At 43.6% G+C, this 13,791-nt stretch overlaps 1 protein-coding gene across 5 annotated transcripts; it reads left to right on the top strand.

The window, feature by feature from the left end:
- The first annotated feature begins 66 nt into the window (after positions 1-66).
- On the top strand, positions 67-13,788 carry LOC100283418 (transmembrane protein 56). Of its 5 annotated transcripts, none has more exons than NM_001156319.2 (10): positions 67-377; positions 628-740; positions 1,028-1,162; positions 11,804-11,892; positions 11,987-12,122; positions 12,235-12,309; positions 12,486-12,607; positions 12,696-12,771; positions 13,186-13,245; positions 13,348-13,714. In NM_001156319.2, the coding sequence occupies exons 3-10, from the start codon at positions 1,043-1,045 to the stop codon at positions 13,474-13,476; spliced, it is 807 nt and encodes a 268-aa protein (NP_001149791.1). In that variant the 5' UTR covers positions 67-377; positions 628-740; positions 1,028-1,042; the 3' UTR covers positions 13,477-13,714. The 5 variants fall into 5 exon arrangements, with proteins under 5 accessions (NP_001149791.1, XP_008677363.1, XP_008677379.1 ...); XM_035967451.1 differs by having other exon boundaries at positions 169-377; positions 1,028-1,165; positions 13,348-13,788; XM_008679141.4 differs by lacking the exon at positions 628-740 and having other exon boundaries at positions 72-377; positions 1,028-1,165; positions 13,348-13,788.
- Positions 13,789-13,791: the final 3 nt, after the last annotated feature.

Below are 13,791 nucleotides of genomic sequence, written 5' to 3' on the forward strand. Positions count from 1 at the left end.
CTCAAGCAAGGCAATGATTAGCTTCCTCTCGCCGAATAAAAGAGCTGTCTTCTTGGTCAGAGCCTCAGAGCTCAGAGGAGGACAAAAACAAGCTGGGTGTGTCTTCGCGCAAAAATACCTTTTCTCACCAAGCAGATTAAGCAGTTAATGCTGGTGTGTTAACCAAGGCGCAAACTTTAATCAACAGGGTGGTTGCAAATGAGGCAACCGCAGAGGCCAACAGCACAACGAGCGCACCACTCCCCAAGAAATGGAGCTGACCCAACTCCTCCTCCTCACCGGCACCGCCTCCCGAGCTCCTGCTCCGCGCGCGTAGCCGCGCCGCAGTTCCCAGTAATAACACGCCCGCAAGCTCCGCAGTCCGCTCCCTGCGCGAGGTAATATTGCCCCTGCTCTGCTGACCGGCCTCCGGCACGGATCGTCTGTTGGCGTTTGTTTCTTGAGCCTTCTGGTCTGTTTTGTTTTCCTTCCATTCTTTCCTGGTAGGGCTGGGTTGGGTTGAGTACTTGAGTTGACCCCCTCCGACGGATCTTAGGCCCTTACTGCTTTCCTGCGATTTGGGGATTTCTTGTTCTCGGGTTCTTGTCGTCGGTGGGCGTTTCTTGAATCGTCATCGCTTGGTGGCAGGTTACGTACATTGCCTTTGCGTACCATGTGGCGCTTCGGTTTGGTGTTGCTGTGCCTGTGCATGGAGATCTACTTGTGTCACCGACACCGAGCCGACCCGATGATGTCTTGTGGTATTTGTGCCATGACGACCTGCTTTATAGTGTTTATAGTTTGTCGGCGTGATCATTGACAAGGGTTGTGCAATGGCATGTGCTTTGTCCTCTTGATAGCCATCGAATTTTATTGGGGATGTTGGACCAAGTTGCTAATACCTGTTAGGAAATGCTGCTGATCAATCGGCACTAAAAACTGTGTTGCTAGGGCAGTTTTTGTAGGTGTTTGAGAATTGAGAGCCCCACAAGATCCAGTCTTAGCGATTGTTCTTTCGCCGCCTCTTAGTATATGTCTTGTGGTGCAGGGTGTTGTTTGAGCCATGAAGATGGCGACGATGACTGCTTACAAGTATCAAGCTCAGGCGTTGATGAGGGACTACTTGCTAGCTGATCTACTCGTTCCGTACACCTCTGTGCTCTTTGGCATTGTCCTCTGCAAGGTGGTAGGTTGATTTACTGTTTCGCTGCCCAAGTGATTGACTTATGGTTCACGATTGCGTTGGGTAATTAAACTTGATGCGAATGCCGATCCATGCTTGTAGCTTACTCGTTTGCCCAGTATGACTACCTTCTTAGAGGTTATTTACACCATATGTAAGACTTTTTTTGTACTAACCCAAATGAGTAACATCAGCTTGTACCCAATGGTGTGGAAGGCTAACTACCAGGATATGACTGTTGGATTGATCTCCACCAAGATGGTCCAACAACCATGTAGGGTTGGACGCCTCCGGTAAGGGCGTGGATCAAATGCCCAAGTGGCCGTTGGGCCATCTTGGTGGAGATCAGTCCAACTCCAACAATGACTAGTTGCTGGTTTAAGCCCTGTTTGGATACAATGAGCTAATATTTAGCTGTTCATAATTAGCTCCTTAGATCCAAACAGGTCAAGCTAATAGTTTAGCTAAGGACAGCCTCAATGTGTGAAAAAAGTAGTCACCCTATAGACGGGTTCAGCATTGTGAAAGTAGTCTTCAAAGAAATCTGTTTCTGAAGGTAGCCATATGTATGTCTTGGCCATATGAGAAAAAATATTAAATTCTCTCATGCCAGTACCTCTGCTCCTCGACAACCTACTGTTGCCCTGTAAAGCCCAAAATTTGTATAGGAAAAAAATAACAAAATAAATAAATAGAAATATTTATAAGTGGGTGCTTTGGGATTATGAAACCTTCGGTGATTATTTGGTTTTCTTTTCTTTGTGCATATTCAATTAATGGGATTATGTTGGACAAATAAATAAATACAGAAATACGCATCTCATGCGGAAGTTCTTGTATGGTTGCATTTGTATTCAAATCTATGGGACAAGTTTGAGTTTGAAAATAGAATTTAAAAATAGAAAAGGAATTAAGAAAAGAGAATGAAATAGAAATGGAAAAGAATATACATTACAAATAAAAATATATACATATATACATAATTATTATTCTTCATGATAACACTTTATTTATGCATTTGATTCATGTGACAAATTTGAATTTAAATATCAGATTTCGAAAACAAAACAAGAAAATAGAAACAATAAAGAAAAAGAAAAGAAAAAGGAAACAGTGCCTAGGCAGAAACCATCACTGTTGGCCCATTATCCCTGCAGCGCAGCCCAGTTTGGGAATGGGGGCGCCGACACCTGGGACCCACTTGTTTGTCACAACATCGCTCTTCTTCTATCGCTGACAACCCGGGCCACCCTCCAGCCGTCTCTCCCGTTGCGCACACGTGATTGTGCTGTCATTGCCAGGTAGGCCCGCACGTCAGCTGCTGCACTCCTCACTCGGAATCACGGACAAATGACCCCACCTATCGGGCCTATCTTCTCCTTCCTCTCACTCGCAACTGAATGTGTCGTACTCCGCGCAGGGAGAATCAACCTCGTCTGCCCGTCCCACCGGACTCTATCCTACAGGCTATATAAGTCTGTCGTTGTGTTCCTTTCCTCCATGACCATGCAAGGGAGCTAGCGCACGCCACCACGAGGAGATACTCTCGTCGCCCAATTGTGCCGAGCGGAGAGGAGAGAGAGATAAAGAACGTCCCTGTGCGGATCTTCTTCGAGCGCTGCCTGCTCGGATTCTGGTGGGGTACCAGAGATGTTAATTGGGGCACATCGGACTTGGGGCTAGTTCTCCCAAGCTTCTGGGCCAAGCAGAGAGATAGATAAGCTAGAGAGAGCTCGCCGATGGGTAAGAAAAGAAGTCGTCGTGGTATTCCGCTTCCTCACCGCCACCTTCGCTTGGGCCAGTGCCCGTGTATGTTCGCCGGAGTACCACGAACACATCTGTGTCCTCCTCGGGCACGAACGGTGAACGGTGGTGCGCCAATTTCTCGCCGGAATCCTGGCGCCTCCGCGAACGGGTCCTGCGCCATGGGTAGGCTTCGCCCATGCCTCAAATCCCGGTAAATCACGCTGATGTTGTTCACTAGGGCGTCTGCGTTTAGTTGTTTTTGTGGGTGATTCGGAATGCTAGGGTGCCGTTTGGCCATGCCGCCGACAATACGCCGCGGTGGCGCCTGTGCGCCATGGTGGTTCGAGTAGCTTGGGGGGAGAGAGTGAGGTGATGGGCGGCTGGTGACCGTTGATCTTGTGACTGACGGCCAGTAGTCGATCCTGAATACCGTTTGAGCAGGGTGAATGGTGGTCGTCAATCTTTGATCGGGTGGGTCTGTGATGGCACCAACCATTTTGAATCCTAACCGTGAATCCAAGATCCGATGGTTTGCGTCACGTACCAGTTTTCTGGGGCGAGGTTATGATCTGGGTCGTCGATGCCTGATTGTGTGGCCCAAGACGTACGCGCGTTATTCGGACCGAAGCAAAATTGTTAAAGAGCCCCTCTATTTTGGAAGAATTGACCCGCCATCCACCCAGTTCATGGAAGATAATAGTGGGGCCCTCGGTTTTTACAAAACAGCCCTTGGTATTTGCAAATAGGTCCCTGGTTGGAGTTTATAATATATAATTTATATCAAAATTAACCTAAAACTTCATAAATTCATATTTTGATCACTTCAACTCCGATTCGATCCATTCCAGTTGCATTAATTTCATAATAATATTGTTTATCATCTGGTAACTTTGTTTTGTTATGAAATATAGATTAAAATTATGCACTTAGTTTATTTTATATCCAACACTTAAATCTTCAGTAAATCATAACTCTGTAACTGTAACTCTGATTTTGGTAGTTCTCGAACCCACGGTCTCGTAGCGACGCGTAGAATATTATTATGCAGTTTGTGCTTATATTTGTTGTGCTGTTAATTTTGCCTATACCATGTTTGTTTGTATTGCTACGAATAGCAGCGAGGTTAATTTTGTCTATACCATGTTTGTTTGTGAAGCCCTTGCAGCCTTGTTTGGTTGGAGTTCTCCTTCTGTTTTGGAGCCTTGAGTAGGTTCTTGTGTTGGTTGCTCCCTTGCTGTAATTCTTTAATGGACCCTTCAAAAATCCTTGTTTGGAATGTTAGAGGCTTGAACTCATCTGTAAGACAAGACTCTGTGAGGGATTTTGTTGAAACTGTTAGGGTGGATGTTGTTTGTCTACAGGAGACTAAAATGCAGAATATCTCCTACCATACCATTCTTTCCATGTTGGGTTCTAATTTCAGTGAATACATTTTCCTCCCTGTTGTTGGAGTTAGTGGGGGCATTTTGGTTGCATGGAGACACAATCTTAAATCGACTGGGCAGAGCAGAATTGATAACCATAGTGTGTCGGTTCAGTTTTGTAAAGAGAATGGGACTACATGGTGGCTAACCTGTGTGTATGGGCCGCAAGGGGATGCTGAGAAGCTGCTATTTATGCAGGAATTAAGAGATATCAGGACTGCTTGTTTAGGGCCTTGGATGTTGGCTGGGGACTTCAATCTCATCTACAGGACCTCTGACAAGAATACCAATCATTTCAACAGAGCTATGATGAATAGGTTCAAAAGATTAATTGAAGACCTAGCCCTGAAAGAAATTCCCTTGCATGGGAGACGATATACTTGGTCCAACTAGCAAGTAAATCCAGTTCTTGTCAAGCTGGATAGGGTGTTCTGCTCAGTGGACTGGGAAATACTATTTCCAAATGTCCTCCTTCAAAGTACTGCCTCCCAAGATTCTGACCACTGCCCTCTCATCCTGGGACTTACAGATAACAGAACTGGAAGATAACATAACTGGAAGAAGGCGTTTCCATTTTGAGGCCTTCTGGACAAAACTTGATGATTTTCAGGATACTATTGTGGAAGTATGGAACTCAGTTCAGGCTACTACTTGCCCCTTCAATACCTTGGACCGAAAGCTGAAAGAAACAGCTAAAAATTGCAGACATGGAGTGATAGAAAAGTTGGACATGTGAGATCACAGCTTGCTCTAGCCAAGGAAATTCTGCACAAGTTAGAGATGGCCCAGGATGGACGTATTCTCAGCCCAGCTGAATTCTGGCTTAAGAACAAGCTTAAAAAGCAATCCCTACTGCTTTCCTCCTTTAAGCGTACTATGGCACGTTTGAGGGCTAGGATTTCTTGGTTAAGAGATGGAGATGCAAATACGAAGTTGTTCCATTTACATGCTCGTCATCGCCAAAGAAAAAATTTTGTGGCTAGATTGGTCGACGGAAATCAGATCCTAACTAGTCATATTGGGAAAGCTGAATGTATCGATTCTTTCTACACCAATCTCTTGGGGACCAGTGAAAACAGGGAGAGAAGTATTAATCTAGAGAATTTGGGAATGTCGTGCTATGATTTGTCTGAGTTGGAAGCCCCTTTTCTGAGCAGGAAGTTTGGGAGGTCATCAAACTGCTTCCTTCAGATAAGGCACCTAGGCCTGACGGCTTCACTGGGAGGTTCTATAGGGCATGTTGGGACATAATCAAAGCTGATGTCATGGCTGCCATTTCTGCTGTTTGGGGAAGAAAGTTTGAGAATTTTGGTCGGCTAAACTCAGCATATATCACGTTTGTCGGAGAGGAAATCTCCGGCCGGGTGGCGGAATGCACCCGCCCTAAATCCTAAGATGAGGAGGGGCCTAAGCGTTTTGCTTGTCTGCTAAGCGATGAATGAACACAAGAACACACGAGGATTTAGAGTGGTTCGAGCCGCCGGAGCGTAATACCCTACTCCACTATGTAATGTATTGAGCTTGAGAACTTGTATGAACTTGTGAGCGTCTAAGTGTGTCTGTGTCAACTTGAGCCGGTTTGTGTGTGCCTGTGTTGTAACGTTGCGTGCCTCCCCTTTTATAGCTGAAGGGGGGCACGTACAAGGGTGTTGAGCCCCGACATGCGGGCCTAGGGGCATAACGGATGTAACACTTGGAGAAACTTAATGTTGGTCGCCAGTGCAATCTCCTTGCGTCCTGATATTCGCAGCCTGCGTAGTATCGGCGTGCGGCGAAAGCTTCACTGGCAACGTACGAGTGATGATGAGCACAGTGTACGCCGTAGCACAGGCGTACTGCCTGCCACCAGAGCGGACGGGCACGCCGCCTGCAGGATGGCCTGGCCGCTGCCCGTCAGCAGAGTGGACATGGCACATTAAATGCTGAGGCGGCACGTCGCTTGTCAGCGGAGTAGACAGGGCGTATTTAATGCTGAGGCGGCACATCACCTACCAGCTTGACAGGCGGCGCGCCTCCTCCGCAATAAATGCTCGGCCCAGAGGCCTTATGTCTGGCTCCGCCCGCTGGCTTACATCACGGGCAGTAGGCCACATGGCAGCATCGGGTCTCCGCTTGAGCGGGGAGTGGGAGCGCTCGCGACATGGTCCGGACACGTGTCAGCACCCGACCCCCGCCTGGCCTTGATTAAGGCCTGAGTATTCTTCTCCTTGGCATCTCGGGACCCTACTGAGACTGGCCCAGACCCCTCCTGAGGGGTCCGGGACCTGTCCCAGGGGTCTGGTTTGTACTTGTGGAGGTTTTGAACCCCGCCAGGAAGTCCGGGCTGTGCCTCCAGGGGTCCGGCATTTTCCCGTGGGGGTCCGGACCCACTGTCGCCACTTTGGAGTATATCGTCTTTCTTGGCCACGTGGCGGCCCTAGAACCGTCCACGTGGTGGGGTCAGGTACTGTTCGCCACGCGACTAAGGATAGCCGCATGGACAGTGCACCTTCATACTGTAGTAATGGGTACCCCTGTTCCAAGGTACTGACAACGTTGATCCCTAAAATGGATGGGGCTGAAAATGTTAAAGAATTTAGGCCCATTAGCTTGGTTCATAGTTTTGGGAAATTAGTCACCAAAATCCTTGCATCTAGACTGTCCAAGAGGCTTCATGAGATGATATCACCAAATCATAGTGCTTTTATTAAAGGAAGGTTCATTCAGGACAACTTTATGCTTGTTCAACAAACCACAAAGTTTCTTCATCGACAGCACAAAACATGTCTGCTGCTGAAACTGGACATTACCAAAGCCTTTGATTCAGTGTCCTGGCCATTCTTGATTGAAGTAATGCGACACCTGGGCTTTGGTCAAATTTGGAGAGATCTCATTAGTGGGTTATTAGTCACCTCCTCTACTCAAGTTTTGTTGAATGGTGTTCCAGGTTGTCGTATTATACATAGGAGGGGCCTTCGTCAGGGTGATCCTCTCTCACCCATGCTGTTTATTTTAGTAATGGATGTTCTAGGATTCCTGTTCTTGAAGGCTGAAGAAGAGGGGTTGTTGCAACAGCTTTCATGTAGAAAGAAACTTCACAGGGTCTCCATGTATGCAGATGACGTTGCTCTCTTCTTGCACCCATCTACAGCTGATATGTCCCTCTCTCTTGATATTTTAAAACTGTTCGGGGATGCATCTGGGTTACATAATAATGCACAGAAGTCAAAGGTCTATCCCATAAGGTGCTCTGAACACGACTTGGCAGCTGCCCAGAACATGCTTCCAGGGGGTATTTCTGCATTCCCCTGCACTTATTTGGGGCTGTCTCTTTCCTTGCACAAGCTGTCCAAGCAGCAGTTCCAACCAATTGTTGAGAAGATTGTTGATCAGCTCCCCAATTGGAAGGCAGATCTCATGACTCGAGCTGGGAGGAGAGTGCAGGTTCAGCATGTTCTCACAAGTATGTTGGTCTACCTTGCTATGGCAGTTGACATTCCAAAATGGGGTCTGGATGCAATTGATAAAATACGCAGGAGCTTTCTTTGGAGGGGCCGGAAGGAGGCGAGAGGAGGTCATTGTCTTGTCGCCTGGGGTCGTGTTTGCCGACCACTGCAGCTTGGAGGTCTTGGCATATCTAGTTTTCCAGAATTATGTTGGGCCCTTCGAACGCATTGGCTCTGGCTGCAGAAGACTGATCCTACTCGCCCTTGGTCTGATCTCCACATAAAAGTACCTAGAAAAGCTAGAGCTTTCTTCATGGAGGCGGTCATTACTGAGGTGGGGGGTGGCACAAAGACAAAGTTTTGGAAGGATAAGTGGTTATATGGTAAGCGAATTAAAGATCTTACTCCAAGTTTATATAATATTATACCCAAGAGGATTATCAATAGCAGGACAATTTATGAGGCAATTACATACAGAAAATGGATCTCTGATATTAAAGGTCCTCTGACAGTGGGAGTCTTAACGGATTATCTTCAGTTGTGGGACATGACTTCAGGTTGGCAGCTGCAGCCTGAGGTTGAGGATAAACATGTTTTCAGTATTGCTCCTAATGGCATCTATTCAACAAAGATTGCTTACGAGGGCTTCTTTTTGGGGTATGTATTTTTCCCTCATTACAAGAAAATTTGGAAAACTTGGGCCTTGCCAAAATGTCGTTTCTTCATCTGGCTGGTTGCACAAAATCGTCTCCGGACAGTAGATAGACTTGCTAAAAGAGGGCTGAGTCATCCTGAGAAGTGCCCCTTTTGTGATCAAGAAGATGAAACTATTGATCATCTCCTTGTTACCTGTTCCTTCTCCAGGGAATTCTGGTACCTGTTGTTACGGAATTTCGGTCTGCATTCTTTGGCTCCTCAACCTGATGTTGGCTCATATCTAGGCTGGTGGGAATCGGTGGGGAATATTGCTGCTGGGCTCACTAGAAAAGGGCTTGATTCCCTTATCATTCTGGGAGCCTGGACCTTGTGGAAACATAGAAACAAATGTGTTTTTGATGGCTGCAACCCCAGTGTTGCCATGAGTCTTAGAGCTGCTAATGAGGAAAGGATGCAATGGGAGATTGCTGGTGCCAAGGGGCTCTGCCATCTAGTTGTACCTTTAGCTGAGAGCTAAGGAGAGTAATGGATTCTTTTATGTATGCTTCTTACTGGCCTCCGTAAGGAGGCTGTTTTGTACTGGCCCTTCTTGGCCCCCTTTTTATCTCTTCTTAATATATTATGAGGCGCAGTTCTCCTGTGCTTTCGAGAAAAAGTGGAGCTTTTAATTTCCATAATCTTTTGTTTAAATTGGGTACTTCAGTCTTAATCGAAGGCTGATAGTGGGATTTCACCGAGAACTGACTGGATTGGGTCAGGCTCCAATGAAAAGTATCATCCTCTTGTGATAACTGAATGTTAGTGATACATGAGCGTAATTCGTTCCACTTCGCTAACCTAGTCCCAAATAATGTTCTTCTCCAAGAAAAAATTGCTTTTGTATCTGTTAGCGCCTCCGCAATAATTATGAATTTCTTTGTTGCAATGCTATATAAGCCAAGGTATCGATATTTCAATCCTTGTCCTTCAAACCAGGCGTCTTCCAAAAATCTCATAATTGATCCATTTTTTATTTTGAAGACTCCGAAACGAAGAAAATCTTGTTTAACCTTCATCAGACTAGACCAAAAATGAGTCTCCGGTTTTCCAATCAACCTGATGTTGGGGACTTGTTCTCAAATGCTATGAATTAAGAACAAGGCAACATAAAATGTTAAATATTAATGTCCTTCGTCCGCTGAAGCATTATCAGCCCCAAGGATTTAATGAGCTTCGGACGAAGGCCATGAGTAAGATATCACGAAAGTCATACCTTCGTGATTAGAGTTATAAAACAATGTAGAATGAAATATAGAAAATACAAAACATTAGGGAACGATATATCAAAAACACATAAGATTATTCACATATTTTATTATACAAACTTAAATATTAAAACATAATATTTAGGTACATTTATACCTTCGCCTTGGCAGAAAGCAATAATTCCAGCGTAATGTGTCAGCGATTACAAGATTGCGTGAACAGTACAGGGGTACTGTTCACCTATTTATAGGCACAGGGCACAGCCTGTGTAAAATTACATTTATGCCCTTTACAATCGACTACAATAATGACACAGAACATCATGGGTCTTTAGGTCATTTCATCTTTAAGTCGGTTCACCCCTTCGTCTTGAGACAATGTCACTGTGTCGAAGCTTTATAGGCGATAGCTTCGACGCTGCTCTTGAGAGGATCTGCCGAAGGTGTTTTCTTTCTTTAGGATCTTCGGCTACGAAGCATACCCCCAACACCTGGACTAGAGGTTTAGGTCCTAGATATTTGTTCCTGAGAAGCTGTTGCCAAATGTCATCTGATGTTAGAAGCTTGAATAGCCATTTACTTAGGAGAGTTGTGTTCTTGATACTTAGGTCATGGATCCCAAGGCCCCCTTGATCTTTGGGTTGGCATAGGATATTCCATCTAGCAAGGCGGTATTTTCTCTTGCTCTCATCCCCTTGCCAAAAGAATCGAGAGCGGAAGTAATTCAGTTTTTTAAGAATACCTTTAGGAATAGCGAAAAAGGACATCATGTACATAGGGAGGCTGCTGAACACGGAGTTAATTAGTGTTAGTCTACCTTCAATTGAAAGATGTTTTTTTTCCAGCTAGCTAGTCTTTTTTCCACACGTTTCTCCACTATACTCCAATCATAGTTCCTAAGCTTTTTGAAATGAATGGGTAGGCCGAGATATTTTATAGGAAAATCTCCTTGTTTGCATCCAAACAATTCCAAATAGCTCTCTAAAGAATCTTGAGCATTTCCAACGCAAATTATTTCACTCTTGTGAAAATTAATTTTAATGCCAGAGACTTGTTCAAAGGCGCACAGTAACAGCTTCATGTTCCGAGCCTTCTCTAAGTCATTCTCCATGAAAATAATTGTATCATCTGCATACTGTAGAATAGATAAGCCACCATCAATTAAACGAGGCACTACTCCACTCACTTGCCCATGTTCTTTAGCTCTGTTGATCAATATCGCAAGCATGTCTGCTGCGATTTTGAATAGTAAAGGAGACAACAGGTCACCTTGTCTTAATCCCTTCTTTGTTTGCAAGAACTTTCCCACGTCATCATTCACATTCACCGCAACACTGCCTCACATAATGAAAGATTTAACCCAAGATATCCACTTGGGCGAAGCAGCTAATACTAGTTGTGACCTATGAGCTAACTAACTATTAGCAGCTAATGTATCCAATCAGGCCCTTATCAATAAAAAGAAGACGAACTGAACTTACAATTTCCTAAATGTAGTTTTTATCTCATATTCTCATTTCAGTAATTGTACTATCAATAGTTTTGATGCTAACTGTAGTTCCCTAACCAGCATTGTTGACTGAACATTTCAACTTTCTCACTTGCAAGGTTTATCAATAGAGAGAAAATCAAATGCCTCTTTTAAACCATCGACCATTGATTCTAATGTAACGTTGTTGCCGAAGTTGTCAACAACCGTCAGACCTCTCATCTTACTTAAGTTATTGTACTGTTGATAAATTAATGCTAACTGTAATTTCCTAACCAGAAATGTTGACTGAGCACTTCGGTTATACTCGAGCAAGTTTTAAACAAGTGGTTCAAATCAGTTTGCCCAAAGTTGATGCTGAGTCCACTATATCCTCCATCTCATGGCATTTTTTATCCCAAGTAAAAAATGATCATGCTAATCAAGGATATTGAGGACAAAGAAAACGTGTGGCACCAGTTATAACTATTATCCAGCTCTCGCCATCCTTTGGTAACAACAAAACAACCCTCTAAAGTAATTTCTGTATGCGACATAATAAATGGTTGTAGAGGCCTTCGCATTTCTGGACCTTGTGTCACAGTAATCAGTTCTTAATTATTCGTTGCCATGCTTCTAGTTTGTTGTTTTGACACATGGCATGCTTTCTCCTTCAGGCTTATGATTTCACTCGAATACTGAGCTCCTTTTATTTCAAGGGGTATACTTTATTGACAAAAATACAGCGCATCGAATGGAACAATAGGTAAGTATATTGTGTCAGAGCTAGTATACCTATACACATGTTCCATCTTTCATTTCAGAAACTTCATGCTGATGACGAATTATACTTGTTTTAGGGGTATGTCCAGCGCACATGCAATTTTTATCACGGCTGTATCATTATATATTGTCACGTCGACTGATCTTTTCTCCGATTGTGTCAAGGGGCCTATTACATTCCGTAATTCGATAATATCCACTTCTGCATTGGGGGTACTGAATCATTTATTATGATACATCAACATTTCTTTTAATCTTTATATGATGTACTTGCGTTTTATCTTTGAGTTAAACATAGTTGTGTCCTGGATGTATTGCTTGACAGGTTTCTGTTGGCTACTTCATCACTGATCTTGAAATGATCTTCTGGCTGTATCCTTCCCTTGGTGGAATGGAATATGTAGGTGCCAACTTAAACTAATTTCACAAGAACCAATAATCATAAGCTAGTCTGATTTAACATAACAATTTTTTTTTTCAGAATAAGTTCACATGCCACCAGTTTCTCAACATGTTAGAATATTCTCAGGTGGTCCCTAGCTAGTATTATCTTATGGTTACGTGTTGCCATTTCAGGTCCTCCACCATACTCTTTCTCTGGTTGCAATAGCTTACACAATGTTGTCTGGGGAAGGGCAGTTTTACACATACATGGTTCTCATTTCAGAGACAACCACCCCTGAAATCAACTTGCGATGGTAAGAAATTGAATATTTTTTTCTTCTTGAAGTTAATTCTTAATCATCGACACTATTTGATTCGAATGTACTGTTCTTTTCTTCTAAGGTTTCTTGACACTGCTGGACTGAAGAAATCAAGTGCTTACTTGGTTAATGGAATTCTGATGTTTGTTGCATGGCTGGTATGCACCATTAAGTACATATAGTATTTCTTGAATCGAAAAGCTTTTTTTCACAATTCTTAATTGTCCGTTGGAAACACAATGCAAATGTCTGTGTGCAGTTTTGATATGCAAAACCAAAAAATAACTGGAGATACAAGGAGAACACATGAAAATTTAATCATATCTATTAAATAAAGTATAGGGGGAAAGGGGCATATATGAGCTGAGCTTGTGAGTCACTGCACTCATAAGTCACATTTTTATTTGAAAACGCCTTCTTTTTTGAGACATGAATTTTGAATTGTCTCAGCAATAGGATGTTTTCTTTTTTAACAACATAATTTACTGGCTAACCATTTCGTAGAAAAGATCCATTTTCCCCTGATGTTGGTGCTGCTGGCTTATCATTTCATTTGTTCATATTTCCTTCAGGTGGCAAGGATATTTTTGTTCATGTATGTATTTTACCACATTTATTTGCATTACAGTCAGGTACTAAGATCTTCATTCCAAATGAATTTATTCTGTTTAAAAAATATATACTTCAAGTATAAATGTCTTTGTCTCGTTGTGCCGCCTGACACTTAACTACAGATAATGCAGATGCATGCCTTTGGGTACTACCTGACGTTTGTTGTGCCATCGGTGCTCTTTGTAATGAACACAATGTGGTTCATGAAGATCTTAAAAGGCGTGATGAAAACACTGGCAAAATGGTCATGATGGATGATGCCAAGAGGATCCCAGAACTATCAACAGGATTTGGTCTTTCTGGCATCATTGATCTGTAAAGTTATGGATATCAGGGTAACTAGAGAAAGTTAATATGTAAAGTATTAGCAAACAAGCTAGATTAGGTGAAATTGCCCTATTTTCAGCAGTGCTGGAAGTTCATAACCAGTTTGGTTTGTACCGGAGATCCAGCACGCTGTTCTGCTTACCCCCAATGCCATGTGTATATCTGGAGCATTTTGCTTACCCCAATGCCATGTGTATATTTGGAGCATTTTAATGGATGGTTTGTTCAACACAACAGTA

The sequence above is a fragment of the Zea mays genome, chromosome 1 (genome assembly GCF_902167145.1).
Source record: "Zea mays cultivar B73 chromosome 1, Zm-B73-REFERENCE-NAM-5.0, whole genome shotgun sequence".
Taxonomy (NCBI): Eukaryota; Viridiplantae; Streptophyta; class Magnoliopsida; order Poales; family Poaceae; genus Zea; species Zea mays.

What these genes read in the sequence shown, in the direction of transcription:
- LOC100283418 (XM_008679141.4), top strand. Translation starts at nt 1,043, where the DNA reads ATGAAGATGGCGACGATGACTGCTTACAAGTATCAAGCTCAGGCGTTG. An exon ending in CCCTTGGTGGAATGGAATAT is followed by an intron (nt 12,310 to 12,485) that starts GTAGGTGCCAAC and finishes TTGCCATTTCAG; the next exon opens with GTCCTCCACCATACTCTTTC. An exon ending in CCTGAAATCAACTTGCGATG is followed by an intron (nt 12,608 to 12,695) that starts GTAAGAAATTGA and finishes TTTTCTTCTAAG; the next exon opens with GTTTCTTGACACTGCTGGAC.